The sequence below is a fragment of the Xiphophorus hellerii genome, chromosome 8, assembly GCF_003331165.1.
Source record: "Xiphophorus hellerii strain 12219 chromosome 8, Xiphophorus_hellerii-4.1, whole genome shotgun sequence".
In the NCBI taxonomy this organism is placed as follows: domain Eukaryota; kingdom Metazoa; phylum Chordata; class Actinopteri; order Cyprinodontiformes; family Poeciliidae; genus Xiphophorus; species Xiphophorus hellerii.
The window spans coordinates 8,612,156-8,635,763 of NC_045679.1; the positions used below are offsets into that span (position 1 = coordinate 8,612,156).

A 23,608-nucleotide genomic window follows, 5' to 3' on the forward strand; every position below is an offset into this window, starting at 1 on the left:
AATGACACACGGTCGCTTCAAATTGTTTACAATTATAAATAAATAAGCAATAAAGTCAATCATTACACCTGCAGTAAGTTAGAGACTGAAATTATTTCTATTCTAAGAAATTCTATTCAAGTTTCAAGACATTGAGAATCTGGACTTTGACTGGGCCATTTTAACCCCTGGAAATATTTTGATCTGAACTATGGCTGCAACCAATTATTATTTTAGTAATTGATTATAGCATAGATTATTCTGATGAATAATCGGATAAAAGACTGCACACTTTAAAGATTTTTTAAAACCATTTAAGCCTTTTTTTAATTCAATATTAGAAATACATAAAAAGATGCAAAGAAGCAAATAATTCAATTTCATTAAAAGAAAGGAAATTTTATTGTATTTTAGTGTACACTTGACTATTTATAGAAAAGATGCTTAGAAGAAGATTGTGGTTTCTGTAGTACTTCAAACAGATGAAGCTAAAACTTCCACTTGAGAATTTCTGGGTAGAACATATTTACAGACAAAAAAGTATTTATTAAGTGCAAATCTATATATATATTTTTAACAGGGTTGACTTAATTACTGCTCTGAGTTTGTTGTGCTTTCAGCAAGTAACCTTTTTGGAGTCTGCATGCTCCAGCTAATGACATCAAACTCAGAATATAACATAAAATTTTGTTACTGGCACCAATTTTAAGGGGTGTGAATACTTTAGCAAAACTCTATCCTTGTGAGTCTGCTGCATTCAGGCACATTTTTATTATTTCTCCCCTTCATAAATGCATTACACATTAATAAATGAAACCAATATCATTTAAATATAAAACAGATAATTATGGTTTGTATATCAGGCTATCATCACCTAAATATGAGACTTATTTGAGTCTTATTTCATGCAGTCACCCTGCATACAGTATTTGCACCCTAATCCAGCATTACCCTGCTTGGCAGCATCTCATATCCTCCTCAGCCTGCATCATCCTAAACAGTTTGTCCCAATCATGCATTCAGGAGAGACATATCTATATCTATAGTTTGCATGATCTGCTTTCTCCCTATCATTCCATGATGAACGACACCCATCTCAAAGCGGTTAGCTAATTAATCTCCATTAATCTGAGTCAAGCAGCTGCTGTCACCAGCCTCAGAGCCTACAAATCCCTCTCACGCACAGGAAAACCAAACCACTGTGCACCGAATCCAAGCAGCCGGCCACAGACGCTTTCAGAAAGGCAGCCAAGCCTAAAAAAAAAAAATACTGAGCAGAGCAGAGCTGGTGTCGCCATCGCAACAGACAACGTGGAAGAGTGCTCTTTGCTTATCTAATTAGGCAATTAGCACATATGGCGAAAAGTGACAATCACAACTTGACTTCAAGCATCGCTAGTTGTGTGATATGTATGCACTGGAATCCTGACATCTGAAAAATGGTTTCTGCATCAAAGCAATGAAAGCTGATGGCATTTTGGAGAGAACATGACCATGAATAAGATGCTCTCCAAGAGACGGAAAACATGTAGTCAGCGAGTAAAACTGAAACAATATGTTTCAGTGAGTTTTAATTTTCAAATGCAGGGTTGTTCAACTTAACAAGGTTTATCTGAATCCTTTCATGCATATTGGTCACTACAATGGACAGCTATCTAAAAGCCATTTTCTTGTGCTTCTTGTGGATGTTTATGTTATAAATGCACACAGACCACTGAAGTGGACACTAATGCATCATAAAATACATTATCAACTACTGGCCATTAGCTGCAAATGCAAGAAATTATTTTTGTTAAATCCAATACAGAACAATGCATCTGCCTCACCTTAAAGGTATTTTCTGTTGTTTTTCTTCAACATGGCATAAATAGATCCCAGAAAAAGCTAAAGAAAGTGTTTTTGATCAAACCTAACTCAGCTACACCAGTTCTGTCAGGACGAATCGTCTGAAATTTCAGAAAATGTTGAAGGACACCCAAAGACCTCCAATCGTTTTGGTTACACTAAGTGGCCCTAAACAGCAACAGTTTTTTTCTGAGTACAAGTCAGAGACCGAGGGAAAAGGATTTTGTATGTACATAATATCTTTTTATACATTCCTGAAATAGAAAATTATGTAAGAGAGAAAAAAAAACAATGCTGTGAACTTGCTTGTGTGTTTTCTTAGAAACAAAATAATGTACATCCATTTCCCCTTGGGTTTTAGATTTTCTTGTTTAAAGTGACAAAAATGTTTGAAAAAGATTAAGGTTAGTGGAAGCCTCCAGAGAATTACTGGAACGTCCAACTGAGTGACTAAGAAAGTCAGTTTGGGTGATTTTGGAAGAATGCACACTTACTCTGCCAACTCCTCCAGGCTCCGGTACACATCATCCTCATTCAGAGCCGTGTCCTCGGACGGGAAGGGCCTGATGCACAAACAGAGCACACACAGCCAGAGATGGTTACAAAACACTTTGTCGACACACACCCACACAAACACACCGCTCTGTCTCAGGTAGAAAAATAACCAGTCGGAAACTTGGTGTTCCATCTGTCAGCTTGTCGCTCCTCGCTCCATCACTTCAGCAGCTAAACAGCAGGAACTATTCAACCGAGGGACCCCATCAGTCACAAACAACGTTGTCAAAACGCATCAAAACGCTGCTGCTGACAGATAAGGAGCCCGCCGTCCTCCGAGAACCAACTTTACTGCTAGGAATTCAAGGGAGGGAAGCTGGCTTTCTCTTTTTTTCCCCCTCCTTCCAGATTGACAGGCAGGAGTCAGAGACATCCTACCAGGATTTCGACCATCATTCAATCTTCAGGGACAACGCAAGCAAAATAAAAAACTGAAAGTTTGGAGATGTTTTTGGGGTTTTTTTCTGCGGGGTGTGACCTTCAGCGCTTGCAGAAAACAAACTGTACCGGTGTGAGACAAGCTGAACATAAAAACCCAACAAATAAATAAAAAGTTGTGTTGAGATTCATGTTTCGTGAGGACCTTGTTTATCTGGGTGAATTTATCCAAACTGTTTTTAATGATGTCAGATTTCTGGAAGCTTTTAGTTGGAAGAGTAGGATTAGATTTCTAAGGGTTAATGATGCCATTTTTCCCTAAGAGCTGCATGTGAATGCTGCACATTAAGGCCTAATAAATGACATCTGAAAGCCTCGTAACCTACACTGCTGCAGCGTTCTCAGTCAAATCTTGGGTATTATGCCACAAGGTAGGGACGGGCGATAGGGAATTTGATCAAGACATTTGATCAAATTTATTGTGTAAAAGTGACATTAAAAAAAATTTACAAATTCTTTTAGGCAACTACATGCAGCTCTAAAGAAAAAAATGTTTAAATAGGCTTCTTTTGGACATCAATTACATAAAGAATTGTGATTTTGCCACTAATTTGCAAATAGTGACTGTATTTATTTTCATTTTTATACTACTTGGTAACTAATCGGGCAAAGTCGGGCAAATATTAAACATGATTCCAGCAATATTTTAAGTTTTTGAAGTTTTTAAGGACCATTAATAAGGATTTATCAATATTATAGTTTATGTTAGTCTATCACAAAAGATCCCAGTAAAATACATCAAGTTTTGTGGTTTTAATGTGAGAAATGTGCAAACATTCAACTTTTATGCTGACAAAAAGAGACCAAAGAGAAATAAAAAAAATAATTTGTGCATGTCATGTTGCTGTCTAGACAGACAAGTTAGCCTGGAGCCAATGGCGACAGTTTAGTGTCACAGTGTCACATTCAAAGCTCTCATGAAAGCACTCTCCTCTCTGTTAGCTCTCTGCTTTCAAATCCTTTTTACTGTATTTAATCCCAAGATATGATCAAATGACTCCCAGTGGTGTGCATCTCTCTAAAGAGGCAGAGGTTAGCGGCTAATTGCTGCACTTTATGTTTAAATGCAAGCGGGTAAACCGGACTCTAGCTGTGCATTTTATGCTTTGTGTGTGATTGTGACATCAGTAATCAGCCTCTGCTTAATTAAAGCAACAATCACACTGAAAGCCCGTGTCAGTCGTCGAGCTAATGAACGCTGGGCGAGATAATCAAAGGTCAGCAACCTCACACAAACAAACACGTCCTGAAATCTCCTCTGTCTTTTATAAATCCTTCTCTCTGAACAATTTCCTCATGTTTTACAGCTGGTAGCTTTATTAAAACACGTAATGTCGAAAGCTAATTACAAGTTTTACTTCCACGAAATCTGCCTCTTCTGATTTATGTCAAGTTCTCGCTCACTGTTATGAAGCGCACAGGGTGCCTCCTCCAGAGTGCAATAACACACCCACATTTGATGGCCCCCTCCAATGAAGTGTGCATTATATTTTAAGTTATTAATGGAGTCCCGCAGGGCAAAATCTAATTACACAGTAGTTTGTGGAGCTCCACGCACGCATTCATCATCCCTGTGCTCCTCCGTGGAGCCGAGCAACGGCCATTGCTGCAGTTTTAATTTCCCTTAAATAGTGCAACCAGGTGTAATTGAACTCTGTTCCTAATTTCATCAAGGCACCTCTGATGAGCCGACACTCGGCAATTTATTGCTGCTCTGTGGGCTTTTTACGGATGCATGTTGTTCATGTCTTTATCACACAGGCTGAACGGGAGAAAGTGATGCGGCAAACGTAAAAAAACAAGTTTATGTAGTTTTATATTTTCGTTAATGACTGCCTCTTGTATAATTTGAGCAAGTATTCACACGCTTTATAACAATCAATTTCTTATGTATTTTAGTTAAATTTGTGGATGAAAGCAGTGCTGTGGTGGCGCAGGGGTTAAGCACAACCCACATATGGAGGCCTTAGTCCTCAACGCTACTGTTGCTGGTTCGATTCCCGGCCTGACGACCTTTGCCGCATGTCGTCCCCTTCTCTCATTACCCTCTTTTCCGTCAATTCACTATCAAATAAAGGCCACTAGAGCTTTTTAAGTAGTTTGTTTTTTTCAAAACAACATTTTGAACAATGTGACCAAAACAACTTTTATAATCCAAAGAGACATTTCTGGTCAATTTTACAATTTACCGATTGCTTAGAGGCAAACAATTTTATTTTAGTTTTGAAGGATTTCAGCGCTGTATCCAACTGAAGAAGGAAAACTGGCAGGTAGATTTGCATGTTTTCTTTAATATATCCATTTACACAGATTTTTATACTTTTGAGCTTTATGAATTTTTTTCTCCTTTAGCTGTTGCTTACATTTCTTTTGAAGGTTGATAACGATTGAATTGTTTTCAAAAAGCTAGCCTGTAGGTGAATGGGTTTTGATAGAAACATGTCTCTCAGACGTCGCACTTTTTAGGTTATTTTGTCAGAGGAGATTTTGGCGCCTTTATGTGGTACGAATCTGCAAAAGTGGTTGTTTTGCTTCAGCCCTCTTTTAACACCGAAGATGAATAAACCAATCAGATCTGTCTACAGATTATTAAACCTTCAAGGTGCGGATGAGTACATTGTGGAGGACTTAATTTGATCTTTTTAAACAATAATGTGACACTTGATGCTTCTTTCTGTTTTGGGTCATTAATAACCAGGAAAATCCTCAACAGCTGATCTTCTTAATCTTGGACTTCATCTTCATCTTCTTTGTTTCAGTCATCCTACTTCTAGACTTGGTCCTCCTCCTCCTCATCTGTCTTTTCTCATCTAGCTGCCGATCATCTTGGTCATGGTCATGTTTTGTGTCTTAATCTTGGTCTTCTCCATGTAGGTCGTCTTCTACTTGGTCATCTTAATGTTTTTCATCTTGGTCTTCGTCATTTTGACTTTGTCTTAGTCTCATTTACCTTTCTCCTATTTTTTTGGTGTTGTTCTTATGATTCTTCATGTTCATGTTCTTTATATTTTCCTACTTTTCATCTTGTTTTAATTGCCCCCTCTAGTGGTCGCCATAGAGAACCAACAATTTTGTTCTTTGCTTTATTAATTCTGAATTGCTTCACTGTTAAGTAGTTTCCTCTTAGCAAATTTTCATCCAAATGTTTCTTTTCCAGGGATTCACCACAAGTCACATCATTGCAAAAGTATTTTGTTTTTCTCCAGACGAGCAAGGTTGTGCCATCAGCAATCCAAGTCACATTTGTTGACATTCGAACTTTGTGCTTGCGACACATTGAACGCCACAAAACCCTCAGGTGTCCCGTAGCATGATGCTAAAGCTGAGGTCAGAGCCCCGAACACACGAGGAAACAGCAGGGATCAGCGAACATGGAGGACAGGGTTACAGTGGGGTTCGCTGAGGACAGAAAAGATAATCAGCAGGAAAGAGGATGAATAATAAGTGACACAGGCTTATACCGTGGGTGAGACGGATAAACAGGAGGTCAACTCAAAGCACAACCAGAGGGCCTGAGGTGGGAAAACCAAGGTTATCGGGATGTTAAGCGAATAAGTAGCTACAGGAAAAACCTTTGAAATAATTTAAATAATCAGTTTGCCAAACATGGTAAAATGTTATTAATTAAAAGGGTGGTGACTGTATCTTTTTATGAGATTGTAACACCACTAAACAGCCCAAAGCGCCACAAGATATGATTCAGACTTTTCAAAAGATGTGAAGCTTTCTGTCGTCTGAGAGGATAAAAAAAGAAAAAAAAAACTCCTAACAATCCCATGTGGCTCTTCGGATCCATCTGCACTAAATTAGCAGAGCAGTTTTCAGAATGTTGTAAAGTCAGACCCACTTAAAATTTAGCAAATACTAAAGCAATTTAAGGTCAACGTTACAGAGATGAGCTGCAGTGTGTTAACAAGGCCCAACAGCAGCCAGAAGATGGATCAATCGTCACGCCTGAAGTGATTTCATCCACAGATTTTTAAACGCAAGACTTGCTGTCTGCTCTAAATGTAAAGATTCAAGAGGTTTGGGTCAATGTTTGACCTGAGCCCTGGAGAAATGGAGAAGATCTTTTAAATGACTTTGGAAAAAAGAATGAGTCATTAAAATGTTCTGCTTACTTTACATTATTTAACATCTTAAGAATGAAAAACAAAACTCAATCGAATATATAGAACCAAGAAATGAAACATAATGCCTAAGAGTAATTGTTGAAAGCAAGGTAAACATGATTATTATTATATTGATTTTGTCTAAATCTTGAGTGCCACACATTTGTATTTATGTCCCTTTAATGTGACACCCCTAAAGAAAATCCAACATTACTATTTGAGGTGAATTTGAGAGTTTAGAACAGCTCTGTTGCACAGATAATATCTTCATTATTTTTGAAAAGTTTGGCAGATTTCCCTTTCAAAAGAGATCATTATGCCATTGACTTCAACCAGGTTTCTATGGATTTTGGTGGAGAAACTGGCCCACAGCATCACAGACTCTCCACTGTACTTAAGAGTAATCATTAGGTGTTTTTATGTATATTGTTCCTTTATTTTAAACTGTACCCACTGCAGTGTTTATCTGCTGAAAAGCTCAAGCTTAGTTGCAGTTTGGCGCAGGTTCAGTCGTTTCCAAGTTTGTATATATTACTCTGACTTCAGCTCTGTGGTTAGCATTAATAGAAACAACTTTGGTTGCAGAGTTTTTAAAGAATGTCTATATGTGCAAATAAGTGTGAGACCCGTGGATTTTTTTTTTACCAACTAAATAAAAGCACTCGAGGAAAAGATTATAGATGTTTCTGTGTGAGATTCCGCTGCTGCAATAAAAAGTAATTTATTCTGAAGCGCTTTTTTCCCACTGCGCTCCCAGGGGTGCCAATAAGTGTGGGTGGGGGCAACATGATTTGTGTACTCCCAGTACAAAGCAGACCACACGGCTACCAGCGTTTGGCACATTCATTTTGGCCAAGAAAACTGTATTATGCAAACAGATCTTCCCCAAGGATTTGTCTCAAATAATAGACTTCTGCTTTGCGTTGTTGCTCAGGGCTTGTTACAAACATGATCTCAGTAAATAAAACCTTTTTTGATCTATTGTTGCCTTTGGATATTAATATTATAAATCAACTCAAGGACACTTTATTAACTCTGTTCATTTGGACTGCCACAATTGACATTAAGCTTAAATTTAATACAAAAATTATCTACATTCACATTTATATATAGCTCTGTTCTGACCAATAAAGCCTTCACACACACAATACATCAGTTCCCAAACGTCTAGCGATCAAATCGGTCCATGACCCTGTGCTGCAGGTGGGCTTATCGGGGTGCAGCAATGCTAACACAATGATTCTGTTCAGGCCTTTTCAGAAACCACTTTGTAAAAAAAGTACCTGGCAGGAAACTTTTAGGAACTTTGTTCTGTTTTTCAAAAAGATAGACTCTCTGTATAACCATGATAACACTCATGGTGCAGATCTAGCCACAGAATTCATCGGCATTCAGGAGGTGGATGACCCAAAAATTATTGCCATGGCAACCGACAACGATTTGAATGTGATATCTGTGTGCCAAATGATGGCCAAGTTTTCATTCAGTCAGCACTCCAGATCAATGCTGCTGTAAACTTGCTCTCTTTTTTTCTCTCATTTACAAGAAAAGTGTTATCGAATTATTCAAATTTTTCACATTTGATCAACAATATTCAATCTGTTTTATTAAAAGTTTATGTGATAGCTCTTCCTCTTTGTCTTTCCTTTGGTTTGTTGCTTTGTTTGTATTTCCTTCTAATTCATGTAAAGCACTTTGAGCTGCTTTACTGATGAAGATGTGCAATTTAATTAAAATGACCTTACCTTACCATCAACCCTGTTGTAGGCTCAAAGCTCTGTGTCGTGCCCAAAGGTTTAATAATCAGATGAGAAGTTTAAATTATTTAAAGAGATATTGTTTTGATTTAAGGACATTTTAAATTGTGTTGTATTAAAAACAGGAAGTGTAGGATTTCTTTGTCAAGTTTAGCATGGTGATCTATGACAGACCTCTTCTGTAGGTTTACATGCCATGGTTATCATTTCTATTAACTTCACTGTTTTGTTGTTGTTAATTGTTATTTATTGAATATAACACAAAATCAATTATGCTTATTGTATGTGCTGTACTGGTAAAAAGCTTAGACTTAACTTCTCACTGTTCACAAACCGATATTGATTTTGACTCTTTGCTGCATTGTTAAAAACACAGTCAGCAGGCTTTGTTTGTCTTTATTAATAACAGGGGACATGCCTCCTCTTTTGCCCACCGCCCACTTCTTTCTCCCCTCTTTTCATTTCCTGGCGCAGCTCCTAATGGGTGTACACCATCAACTTATCACTAACCCAGATGAAATGGCTTTTTACATGGCGCCTGTGAGCCACCAAGCTAAAGCAGTCTGAGCGAATGAAGAGATCAGAAGGCCAAAGAAGAAAAAGATAGAGAGTCCCTGAGCCTTGAAGAAAAATGACTACTTTTCATTTAATAAAGGATCTGACTCAGAATGACGCAGGGATGATTTGAGTGACAGATGGAAAAGCATTGTGGAGTATTCCTTCCCCTGAAAGATAACGCTGGCAAAAAGCTGCTGCTAATTGCCTAAAATGTAAATTGACTTTTAAATGAGCAGCAGATGTTAATAGCATCATCCATTTCAATACACTGCCTTTGAAGGAAATAGGGACGAGCTGTTTCAAAATGGCTTTTTTCTTGACATTGATATTCTTGGAGTGGCTGAAGCAATAAAAGAGTGATTTGTGTGTCGCACGCATACCTGATGCCTTTGATTTGTGCAATGCTGTGGTGGGAGATCCTCGACAGGGCAGAGATTACCTGAAACACACAAAAAGCAGAAAAATAGTTAACAAAATATTCATTTATCTATTTTTAGGACTACAGTAAGAAGTGAAAAGCAGGAAATATGTTCAGGAAAGTAAAGCTGCTGTTTAAATACAAATTTTGTATAGTTTTGGCTTAATTACTGCTATGAGTACGTTGTTTCTTCAGCAAATGGTATTTTTTGAGTCTGTACACTCCAGTTAACTAAATTAGTTAACAATAATTTCAATAACTGAATCATCACAATTAATCTGATTAATCGTTTCAGCCCTATCCCTGCCTATTTGCGAGATAAAGAAGACTGTAGATATTAGCTTCTGTAGCAGCACAAAATGGTTTCCACTGTGGCTATTAATGTATATTAAGTCATATTTGGTGTGTGAACTATTAAAATAGGAAGATATAAACATTTTTAGAGACCCATAAATGAACTACACCATTTTGTTTTTTGCCATACCTTGTCATTGTTGATTTTGACCATCACTTTTTCTGAACTTGCATTACTTAATATTAACTAGATGCTGCAAATGAGCTATTTAATTAAGAGTGAATTAAATTGAGATGAAGATCTACAGTAAATACCGCTCTCTAAAGCAGGGGTGTCAAACTCATTTTTGTTTTGGGCCAAATCAGGATCATGAAAGCTCTTAAAGGGCCGGTTGTGCCAGAATGTCTTGATAAAACCTGTTCACAAACTGTTAAGATATCAATAAATTCTTAAAATGAAATATTATTGAACATATTTTAGTCCCTCCAGGATTTTGTGATTCTTTTTGTGATTTTTCTGCAATAAAAATCAAAGTATTTGTGGTACTAATTTGCACAATTTGCAATATTTGAGCTTAATTATGACATCCTGATTAATATAATTTGGCAGTAAACAGATAAAAACTGCATTTATTTGACTGATAACATAATATTCAAGCCATTTAGTCTTTAGTCTAGAATCTAGAGGGCCACATAAAAAGCTATGGCGGGCGGGATTTGGCCCACAGGCCTTGAGTATGACACATATGCTCTAAAGACTTCAAAAAGTGTGTTAACCTTGGAGATAAAACCCTATAAACAGGCTACTTAAATATCCGTTTTTTTGTTTTTACAACCATCATTTTAAAGTGAGTTTTGGCATAAAAAGGTTAATTGTATTCTTGTAAAGATTTAACATCGCGTATGTGTCACAAAGAGCCGGGTTTGTGGTTGACTACCGCAGATGGCACGCTTGTAGGCTAATGCAAGAAATCGCACACACAAATGCAACAACACACAACGCAAACCTGGTCTCCTATGACTCATTACCCACTCCTGGGTGTATTTCAGGTTGCAACACCATGGCAAAGCCAGATGTCTCCCTGACAGGAAGGATAAAGTTGTTATCTCAACCTCTCTTTGGAGGCAGGTGTGTCATCACAGAGGCCCTCTCTGCACACATGCGACAACATGGCACCCGCAGTATCCATTATTCCAGTTGAGCCTGTGCTAATGACTCTCCTCAATAGAAGGCTGGTACTTTAGGACCGTGAAGCACTTCTGCAGAAGTGCTGTTGACCCAAACCTTAAACTCTCTCCATTCACGGTGTTTCATGTAATCAGCCAGACCGGGGATTACATTGAGCGTATGTTCATCATCTTCATTTACATTTAAGTGGTTTATTACAGAGGATATTTGCTCAAAAGACTAACAAGGGATTTTCTTCTTGTGTCATAGATATTGCTGAAATAATGGGTCCAATGCAAAGCAAATATAAAATTAGATAATTTAGATTGAAAGCACACAATGTACATAGAAGTGTACAATTCCCCTTTTTTTGTCAGGGAATGATAGATAATCACAATATTTCCACTTTTAATATAAGATATCTTGTAAGGAAATTAAAGTATTCTTTAATACTTTAAAGAATACTTTAAAGTATTAAAACTTTAAAGTTTAAAGTAAGTACGAGCTTAACAGTACATCTCGTACTGTTAAGAAAAAAACCCCCAAAAACCCACCTAGACCCAAATTCAAACCCTAAGAGAGAATATGGTACAGTTTTACAAAATTAAACCTGAAATCTGGGCTAAAATTTTAAGAAGACTTAAAAACAATAGAACATATAACCTAAGAAATATTATACCCACATTGAAACATGACGGTGAAAGTATCATGCTTTGAGTTTACTTTTCTTTACATAGAGCGACAGGTTTATCAAGGTATTGAAACAGTTACAAATTTCAAAACATTTGTTTATCACAGAAACAACTTGACAGAAGTCTGCCCTACCAAATGTGAAGCATGGTGGTGGGCTTGTTATGCTGTGGGGTGACTTTTCCTTAGAACAAACTGTATTTTTTTGTCAACCTGGATTTTGAAAAATTCCAAAATGATCACTGAGGCGCAGTCGCCCCATATGAAGCTGTGCTTTAACTCGAGGTGAATAAAAATCTGAGCAATTTCATAAAGTATGTTCAGAACAAAAACATTATTAAACATGGTGGTGGCACCATCATGCTGTGGACTTACTTTTTTTGGAATTGGACTTTCAAACAAAGTACAAAACAAAAGATCAAGAGAAAAATAGAATTTTATAGAAAGACACTGAGTCTAATAATTCATCCAAATTACCTGGCTTCACCAGAAGGAATGACTCCATAATCCAATAATAAAATATGCTCTCCAACAAATTGTTTTCTTAAGGATGTTTGTTAACATTTTATTTGGGCGTGGATAAAACTGGCATGACATTGTCATAAACATGACATAACATCTGTTATGAACATGGAGTCTTTCTAAATGTATATAATTGTTGCCATGAAGTGTCATTTGGTAAATAATGACACTTTTCATGCACTTTCACACTTATTTTTTTATTATTTCTTTTTATAAGATATTGTGTTAAAGGTGGAAAATATTGAGATTATCTATTATTCCCTAATATTACATGGCTCTGATGTCAGGGAATGACAGATAATCGCATTATTTTCCACCTTTAATATGATATATCTTGTAGGATACATATAAAAAAATCTAATGTAACTTTTAGTACAACTTCTTTTAATACAAAGTTGCACTAAAAGTCCATTAAAAAGGTTAACTTATCATTATTCAGTAAAGAATGACACTTTTAATGCAATGCAAATATGCAATGAGATCATTTAGATTGAAAGTACATAATCTGCTCTGCCACCACCAAGTTTCACATTTGGTAGGGCGGTATATGCATTAAAAGAGTCATTATTTACCAAATGACACTTCATGACAATGGTTATAAACATTTATGAAGACCCCTTCAAATAAAGTGTTACCGAACATTTATTTAATTGGGTAAAGTTGTACAGAATCTGTATGTCACACACAGGGAGAAAAGATGATCAGGATGTCTAAGAAATCACAGTGGATAAATCCATCATGCTCCCTGTGGCGCTCTGCCCACCCTGCTGTGCTGCATAAAGAGATCACATATGGTGTCATTGCCCCACTGACTTTATTAGCCCCAAAAGTCTGAATTAGCTTCCATTTTCTGAATTAAACAAAACATAGATCACATCAAACAAAAGGCAGGAAATATATAGCAAATATGTCAAAGAAACCATCAGATGGCAGCTAATGCTAGCATTTAAGAACTATTAATAATTAAATATGGCCTGGTGTGATCAGCTGGGGTGGATCTTTCTAAACACAGCTGCCTTCAGCTCAGGTTGGTCCCATTTCAAAGGATAGCCAAGCCACTGGCTTCCTCCCAGATAGGTCACAGGAGGAGCGCAGCCTGCCAAGACCAGCCCGCAGCATGCCAGCGCTGCACGTTAGCGTAACGTTCACACATTACAGGGGGAAGCCAAGCTCAAGTTAACTTTCCTCAACATCAGGGGTTTGCTCTTGAAGACTGTGTTTTACAATTAGCAGCTGTAGGGACGGTTTCTGCTCAGATGGTTGCCACGTGACCTGGACATAGATAAAAAGAGGAAATTGGACACATTGCTAGACTTGAGGTGTTGGCAGTGCATGAGAGCTTGAAGCCTCAAATACGCCATGCACTCAGTTTTCTTAATTTGATTATGTGAGCTGGCAGAAAGTCTGGAAAAACAGAGCGAGTGAAGCATACTTTAAAAAGTGTAACACCTTGACTCGACACCTAAAACACAGTGGTCAGCCTTCATTCATTCTCTTATGCCTGATTACCGTTCACCAGAAATACCCAACCTGAGTGAGAATGGATGGATGGATTGACAAATTAATAAATGAATTAATGGATGGAAGGAAAAATAAACCAGTGAATGGATGGACAAGTGAACGAGTGGACCGATAAACAAATGAGCGGATGGAGTATTGGACAGACAAGTGAATGAGTGAATAAACAAACTAACAGACGGATTAATGGACAATTGAATGGATGGATGCATAGATTAATGGATGAATAGATAAATGAACAGAAAGATGGACAAATGGAAGGGTGTATGGGCAAACGATTGAATGAATGGATGGACAAACAAATGGACGGACAAGTGGATGAATAGATTGATAAGCAGACTAAGAGATAAATTAATGGACAGTTGGATGAATGGATGAATTAATGGACGAATAGATAAATGAATAGACGGATGGACAAATGAATGGATGAAAAGAAAAATATAAAGCCAAGTGGACAAACTAATGATTTGTTGGTTCAACAAATAAACTAATTATTGGTCAAATGGATGACTAGCTGGATGGACAAACAAATAAATAGATAAACAAATCAATGGAAGGACAAATGAACAAACTGATGGATGGATTTATTTAGTTCCTATATTTTCTTTTCCCGTTCTAATCCAGAACAGGAAGTCAGTATAACCTCTCAGTCTCAGTTGTGTTTTATCGTGCCTTTGCTCTCTCCTTCCAGTCTTTTCTCTAAGGTGGTCTATCTGTTTGATTGCTCTTTCTTCTTAAGGTCCGTGTTTTCTGTTTCCCTTTCAGCCTCCAGCTCCCTCCCCTCTCCCTAATCTGATCCTTTGATGCGGTCCGAGCCTTCGGATCTCTGCACATTATTAGTTTCCTTCTTATCTCTTTCCCCCCTGGGACTCTTAACTCAGGGCTCGCCAGAGAAAACAGAAGCATCTCTAACCTCATTAGGAATATGGAAAAGACAAGTCACACAATAGCGTGATAACTTAAGTTGCTATCGCCCCAAACCATTATACTACTTTATTCCAAAGCCCACACAGATCCTCTATCCAGGCCTGCACCTTCACCAATGAGTTTTGAACCCAAAACCAATTTTCATGTGACACTTCATGGCTAGGAACAGCTTTTACAGCAAAGTGAAGCCAAATGGAAAAACACACAGACGTTTTTTTTTTATTTTTTATGTCTGGTCATGCGGACCACCGTCTCAGCTGGGCACCAGGTCCACGCCACATGTGACCACCCTGCAGCCAATAAAGCGACCTGCAGCTAGCAGTTCACCGTGGCAACCAAGGATTGACTGAATATGCATCGTCACAAATTATGGCTCAGATCACAATGAAGCTGCAGCTGGGTGCTAGGGTGTGGCTGGGATCTGATTAGGAACGGAAAAATGAAAATACAATACTAAATAAACAAAACCTGATACAGTGATTACATGATTTCTTTTTCAAACAGAATCCAATGGATTCATAGGAAGCAATTGAACAAAATGATACAGTTAACAAAAGATGAATATTTTTGTCTCCCAACTTTTCAATTTCTGTACCCTCCCTACATTGCTACCTCCCTCATTCTCTTTCATATTTATGAAATATTAACATGCTGATAAGGCAGCATTGCTCTGGTTCTACCGGCATGATAAAATGGGATCCATGAAGCAATGGGGCATTGAGTGGGAGCGCTGGGAGCAGATGGCAGAGAGGAAACCCTCCATGTACATCAATAATAGACAGACAGACAGAGGAGGAACGGCTGAATCCCTCTGCCCTCAGGATTTTCTGCCATTTACAAACCCACTCTGCCATTTCATGTCTCTGATTCTGTCCTTTTTAACTCTTCTGTGGGTGTGTGAGTAGATAGTTCACACCAAGCACTGCACCCAGGGAATACAGAGAGAATATTCTTGTCAAATGAAGGGATTCACACATAAAATGCAGAGCATTTTAAGTGGGCAATGTAAATACAAAATATTGACTAAAATCCAGGTTCAGTTCTTATTGCAGGGGTTTATTTTCTATTTTTCATTTTTCAGGCTTCAGGAACAATCAACCATTTGCACCGATTTCCAGTACTCTTTAAAGTCTGACCTACTGAACTGATTTTGGCAAAAATTTCTTAATTCTTTGCCTAAGGAATATTCAGCTCTGGAAAAAACAGAGTCCACTGCAGTGAACCCCATTAGAAACTTCATGGTTATTCCACCAAATACTGATTTCTGAACTCTTCCTGGGTTACAACATTAGTATTATTGTTTCTAAATGAATATGAACTTGTTTTCTTTGCATTATTTGAAAGCACTGCATCTTTTTTGTTATTTTGACCATTTCTAATTTTCTGCAAATAAATACAGTTTTGCTTGGAACTTTGGAGACATGTCAGTAGTTTATAGAATAAAAGAACAATGTTCATTTTACTCAAACTTAAACCTATAAAGAGTAGCAGTCTTTCATTGCAGGATAAATCCAATAAAGATTAATAACTAGAAATATTTTTCAAAAAAGACAATAAATAAATATGTTAGTATTTTGAGGGGTTATTAAAAAGAACATTAAAAGAACTTGTACTACATCTAGAATGCTTTTTTCCCCAAAACATTTCTCAAAGAAATATACCTGAGTAAATGTAATTAGTACAGAACCAACACCTTAAAAATTCCTGATCGTTTCATGTGCAAGAAATTGTTTATTTCTGTCATTCCAGATAAAGGTTGATGGTAAAGACACAGTTTAATGCTCTGATTCAAATAGCCTGAGTGCACACAAACACGCCCACAGCGGTGCAGCTCTGAACCATGAGGACGGGACGCAGAGCCTCATGAATGACGGCGCTCGCTCTCCCGGCAAATTGGTGAAAGCCATCAGGAGTTGGGCCTTAATAAATCCTGATTCCACTCAGATTGGCACCTGCCACATCGCGCTCCAAATCTCTTCAAAGCAGACCCGGCAGCTGCTTGATTATAGGGGATTTCACTGCATATGTGTGGGCAGGAAAAGCCCGCAGGCCGGCCTGCAGAGCCGAAGGAGGGCTGCCTCTGATCTAAAGGCGCATCATGAGCTTCATCAGAGCCAAATCGAACAGCTGGAAGCTCGCACGCAGAATCTACAGCATTCCTGCTTACAGCAAACATGATCAACGCGTGTTAGCTTAACATGATGCAGATGAAGTTAAGTGTTTTAAGCCTTTCTGTGATGCCTTTCCTCACAGCCGTCGATAGAGTATTGATGAGAATATGTACCGACCGATCAATTCAGGAGCTTATTTAACTTCAGGACCTACAGCATCGATTTGCTCTGAGCCTCGGTGAAAAAGGGCAGCGGTGGCAAATAGTGCTGCATGGATCGCTGCAGCCTCGTCAACACCTGCCGATGCGCCGCAGCCAGGACCCATTTCACGCCATTTCACCCGACATGCGCACGCTCGCTTATGCACGACGACGCCTGTATGTCAGGAGGTGTGTCTACATATGTGACACAAGGCAGACACACACGAACACTAACACACACACACGCACACCCCCACACACACACCGTGGTTCTATCATGGTTTGAAAACAAAAGTTCCACATTGTTCCAGAATCGAAGCTTGATTTTTCTCTGTGGGGGGTTTAGGCTTTTTTCATGCATGAAAAGTTCATAAGAAATATTTTCATAAATGTCCGATTCTAAATATGGAAGCTGCTAAAACAAAAGTGAGAGAGGAAATATGAAAACAAATGAAAGGATCAACAGGAAGATGTTAGCGGACAGGTGGGTGAATGGAGAGAGAAAATGGATGGATAGAGAGATAGATGGATGGATGGGTGGAGGAAGGAGAGACAAATTAAAAGGATCAGTGGATGGATGGACAGACAGATGGATGGAAGGAAGGATAGTTATTTGGATGGATGGATGGATGGATAAACAAACTAATTATTATTGAAAAAAAATGATTAATGGAAAAAAATTATGGATGTATTTATGGATAGTTGGATGAAAAAAACGACAAATGATTAATTGATACATAGATGGACAAATGAACGAATGGATCGGCAAATGAGCAGATGGACGGATGGATAAACTAGTTAATTACTGAACAAATGAACAAGTGGATAAATAAACCAATGGACGGATGGACTGATGGATGGATGGATGGATGGATGGATGGATGGATGGATGGATGGATGGATGGATGGATGGGATTCCTCTATCATTCCAATAATTTACACAAACAGCTCATTTATACCAGATTTTGTTTTCCATTCCAGCTAAACCTGCCAGGTATGATCACTTCCTGAAACAACGAGCCCTGAGTGAATATGATGTCAACACCAAAGCCTGCGGTGCAGACTGGAGACCTGGAACTATTATTTACAGCAGAGAAACACGGCCCTGCTAGGCTGCGGCACTGAGGCAAACAGAAAGCCATGTGTTGACCTGAATGAAATCTGTGAAAGTGAGAATTAAGTGTGGGTAACTTTTTTTCTTTCTGGTTGTCAAAACAGAACTAAAGAGTTCAGATGAAGGTTAATTTAAAATTGTTACACGATTACAAAAATTAAACTCAAAGGAAGTCTGCATTTTTTTAAAGCCAAAACATTTCCATCAAGACTGCCCTTACATTTAATCTGTGCCCTTATTCTGGTCCTGGACGTAAACGGCTCCCAACATCAGAATCACAACAATAACCCCACTTTGCACTTTTACAACTTCTTCAGCAAAACAGTTGACAGAAAAGAGCTTCCAAGAAAATGGTATGGCATGCAGGTGGTGCAGGGGAACCTTTCTTTCCATCTCACAGAAAGAATAAAGAATGTCACAAGGAGCCAGCATGCACCTTTGAGTGCATAAAAAGAAAACAGGAGGTGATAGTAATCCTTAGCAGTATTTTTTCATGTTAAAACATTTTCACAGGGCGGTCTCGTGCTTGCGAGGCGTTTGTTATGCAAAAAAGCAGCAGGTCACTGCCTTATTCTTGTAACACTGTAACACTTTCATTTATGAGAATCCTTTATCAGCATTCCTTGGCTATGAACCGTCCAACCAACTGGGACTCTGTTGCTTTCTGTGACAAAAGTAGAGCCAGAAAATAACAACAGCGCTGGGACAAATGATAAGAGGCAGTTTTTGCTCAGTGAAGCAAATTGTATCAGAATTAGAAAAATTTTTATCACTTGGGTCTAGTGCAGAAATACTTTGAGGGAAGACCAGGATTAGTAGATAAAGAACAACTATTGAAATGTAACAACATGTAACAACTTTAATAATTAGGAATTGTAAACCCAGAATATATAACCCTAACTTCACTAAAAATTGCACATGTGATCCAAGAACTGAATATTGGAAAGAAATATACATATATATGGTCAAAAACTGAATTACTTGGTCACAGCGTCCAAATGTCAAGCATGGTGCTGGAAGTATAATGCTGAGGGCTTGTTTCACCACCAGTATTGCTGGTGGACCACACAAAGTGGACATAGTAATAATGAAAGAAGACTAAAGTGAAGTCCTGGGATTCACGGGAATTATGGACCACAGTCGCCCATGAATAACTAAAGTCTGCATATACATAATCTAAAAACACTTCTAAAAGTCTATTTTAATAGTTAACACATCAAATGTGCATTAATACACCCAGCGGAAACCATCTTGGCACTAGATGCCAAGGGAACATTCATGCCATTCCTGGACTAGCCAATTTGCAAACGCAAGTCAAGAGTGTTAAGACGCATTGTATGTATTTCAAGCTCCCATGCTGCATTTTCTTTAAAATATTTTAAATATGAAAAAAATCTGCAAATACCAAACCACAAAGATGCTCAGGTCCATTTGTACCTGTAAATTCTTCTTCTTTATCTCAAGAAGATTATTGAAACTGGGACACAGTTGATTATTCCAACGCAGAACGATTTCATATACACATAAACACTGACTTTTGTGATAAAGTATTAAGTTATAGAAATGTCATCCTTAGAAAAGTCCTTCAAAAAGGCATGTCTCTAGAACAGCAAAAAACCAAGTGCAATGTGAAGTCCAAGAAGATTTTTAAATTTCAACAACTCTATAAAATCTGCATGAAACCAAAACAAAACGCTGAAGATTTGGTCACACAAGCAGCATTTTGAAATCAATCTGCCACATGGTGCACATCACAGTTGATCCGAGACACAAAGCCTCTGAGGGCGTGCGCCGACACAAGGGTTTAGGGCTTTGGAGCAGGTTGTGGTGATAAGAGCGAAGTGAGGATCATTGGAGGATGCAGAATTTCCCAATGTTCAGCCGAGGCTGGGCTCATGAGGCCAAAGCTTCCTCGTGGTCTTATCAGGAGCGGCCACCTAAGCCTGCGTCTGTGTGCGTGCGTTAGTCCGTTTGCGTGCACAGGAGAGGCCAGGACATGTCAGTTTGACACGCAGTGCAGAGAGAGTGAGAGGGATTAGACCAACATGCATAATCCAGCCGGCCTTTGGGAGGAGGGTCTGCACACACCCCTCTGCTGGGGGAGATAAGATAGAAGGGGAGCAGAGGGGGAGGGAGGATGTCCTGTATTCAGAGACAATAAATCTGAATGTTCTGGTTTCTTGCTCTCCGATTGAAGTCATGAAAGTGTTTGAAACCAGTGAAACTGCAGTTCTCAAAAGCAAGGCGTCATCATACTGACATGATGTTGTCATTTTTATGAAAAATGTTAAACTCCAGGAAGGCTTTCACAGAAGCTACAAGTCAGGTTTATTTAGCTATTCCAAACCCAGAGTGGAAACATGTTTTGGATTATTGTCATGTTGAAACACTAAACTATGTTCATGTTTCAAAACATCTGACTCCAACTACAATCATCAGATGAAGGGAAATTTGTTAGGATGTTCAGAAACTGCTCAAGAATCACATTGGAAAAAGCTGAAACTCCACTAATACCGTCCACAGAGTTAGTTTTTGTGTCACCATAAAGTTTGACTAAAACTTGCTGCTGCCCACATGGACAAACCAAATGAAATCCAAAGAAATGTTTCATGTTTAGAGGATACAAATACTGAGATGTTTGACAAAATGACCAAGTATGTTTGAAAGAGTTTAACCAACTGTTGGGTCAGTGTTGTACAGTTGGGTTGTTTTATTGATAGTGATGGTTGGTAAATAGTTGTTTTTGTGGATCTTTTAAAAATTGTATCTATGTTACACACACCAAAACAAAAAACTTTAATATATCTATAACTTTATTTAGACTAAATCTATTTGAATCAGAATTTGACATTTTTGTCTACTGTAAAAAGTCAAAAATATAATCTATTAATGCAAAATTGTACTTTCTTAATAAATGCTCAATCCCAAGCACTTAATTTAATATCAGACTTTCTGAGTGTTACTTTCATGCAGCAGGATTTAAATGGTTAAATAAATAATGAGTTTGTTTCATTTTAAGCATCCATATTTCACTAATTATCTGAATAAATCTGTACCAGATTTCTTCTCACATTTCTAACAATCGTTGTTTATTCATGTGTAGCTCATATTTACAGAAGATAAATCCTACAGATTCCCCAGTGGTGTTCCATATTCGCGCCGTCTAGAGATACAGATGATCCCTTTGTCGTCTCTCCCCTCATCTCCTCCAGTATTCCTTTCTTTCAGAAACTCTTATCACATAGCACAGTGTTGACTTAGCAGGAGAGACGCATGTAACCGAAGCCAGTTCACAAACAGCTAATACAAAGTCAAGGGGGAGGCATTCTTACACACTGGAGGGAAAGGATAAGCTGTGAACTCTGGCTTCTAACATATGAAGGAACAAAGATTTCCTCTCTCAATATAACAAGGGAAATTTTCACCAAGCAACAGTAGCTCACAAATCTCAAATGTGACATGGAAACTGCTTGTCTTTAGGTCAATGGAAAATGTCATTTTTGGACATTTAGACTATTTTTTCCACCCTTCAAAGTCTTGTCAGTATGTTACAGCTGGTCATTCAGGTCAGAAAAATCCCAAACCATCGCGCTACCACTGCTGTGTTTATCTCCTGGTATTCCTTTTGATTAGTCCGCGAAGATTTACACCTTCCCAAAATGTCCCTTTTGCCTTCCCAGTCCACTAAATATTTTCTTGGGCCTTATCAAAATTTTTCAGGGGAAATGGACGCCATGGGTTTCTTTCCTGTTGTTGTTCCATGTCTACATCTGTTAATAATACTTCAAAAGCCTCAGAAATAGTTTTGTAACCGTTTCCAGAATGACAGATGTCAAAGATTTCTTTAACCTGAGGCATGATGTGTTAATTTTTGAGATATTTTAGCCTTATTCGGGCTGTGAGCCAAGTTCAGTTTGATTAATACAGACTAGGCAGTAATCCAGAAAGTGAAATTGAACCACAAACTTGTGGCGAATCACAGGTAGATTGTAGATGAAGGGGAAAGAGGGACATTGTGTTGGACATTGTGACAACAGTAGACTCTACATTAAGCAGAGTATATCAATTTTACACAATGATATTAAATTCCACAATTATTAATAATTAGAAGGTGGCAAAACGAGTTGAGAGACGAGGAAAGAAAAAGAAAGTGAAGATAGTTTGGTGTGATCGATGCAGCCTCTGCTACCTACAAGGCTCGTCTGATTGGCCAGCAGGGTGTTTCCATGGGAGCAGTGGTAGTGACAACTGAACAAAAGGCTTCCATTAGAGGTCCTGTCCCCTTCGCTCCACAGCTATTAAGACCCTGTCTGTTGGACACCTAATGCTCCTGACAGATGGAGAGGAGCAGGAGGCAACGGGGAGCGCTTTAAACCGGAGAGGCCGATTCCATACACAGCTGCAGCGCAGCAAAATGTCAAAACATTGTAATATCAAGGCTGCGTTATGCTTCTGCTTTTTCACACCACCTGGAGACATTCAAAACTTTAATTCTTCACATTTCATGAAAGTTTAAGACCTCAAAAAAAAAAAAAAAAACTAACACAGTGCAAGCATTTCTTGACCAACCGAGGACAAAGCCTTCTAAAGGCAAGGAGCTTTTAGTCAGAAGAAAACTCACAATTAAGGTAGTGGGAAGAGAAAAAACGGTGAAATTTTTGGTGAGGTTGCAAGAATGTGGTGTGAAAGAAAACTGCAGCTTATAACAGAAATTCCTGTGTTATAAGTAAGCCTCACAATACTGACTACAAACTGTGTTCAGCTAACTTTTCATAAAGGCCATTCTATGAGTTGGAGTAACAGCAGACAAAAAAAATAATAAATAAATACTCTTATAAAGATTATAGCAGCATAAACAGCTTCTAATATTCACGTAATCTCACTTTTACATTATTCATGAGATCACAGGACACTGACAGCACAATATGTCTGCCTCACGGTTACACAGCCTTCCTTTGCATGTAAAGTAGAACATTCTTTATACAGTCATGGGAAAAAACTAAGCAGATGATTCCAGCTTCCACGGGATTTAATCAGTGAAGTAGTAGTCAGGTGTTGCTAATCAGATGGAAAAGCAGCAGCAATGACCTTAGAGAAGCAGTTGTTACTGTCCATTGATCTGGGAAGGGTTTAAAGCCATTTTCATTCACATCAAACTCAGACCATGCAATGCTTAGGGGAAATTGCAAATTTCATCTTAGATTGAACAAGTAAAGCAAGGACACCCAACCAGCTAACCAGCGAACCGGTGGCTATTTCTCTTAATGAAGTACCATTTTATTTACTTTCACTCATACAATAAAATCTAACTAACATGGAGAAAAATAATAAAACATAAGCAACAGAATGTAGAACATTATATAAAAACAGTGAGCTCCAGCTAAGTGCAGGTTAAGATTTGA

General features: G+C 38.2%; 1 protein-coding gene across 12 annotated transcripts in view; it reads right to left on the bottom strand.

Annotated features, from left to right (window-relative positions):
• The window catches only part of vav2 (vav 2 guanine nucleotide exchange factor), a 208,407-nt gene that overhangs the window by 54,296 nt on the left and 130,503 nt on the right, over positions 1 to 23,608 (bottom strand). For all 12 annotated transcript variants that reach the window (XM_032569929.1, XM_032569928.1, XM_032569931.1 and 9 more), the window contains 2 exons: positions 9,625 to 9,683; positions 2,319 to 2,387 (listed from right to left, as the gene is read on the bottom strand). In XM_032569929.1, the coding sequence (XP_032425820.1) occupies positions 2,319 to 2,387; positions 9,625 to 9,683 (128 nt within the window). The remainder of the gene's footprint in view (positions 1 to 2,318; positions 2,388 to 9,624; positions 9,684 to 23,608) is intronic.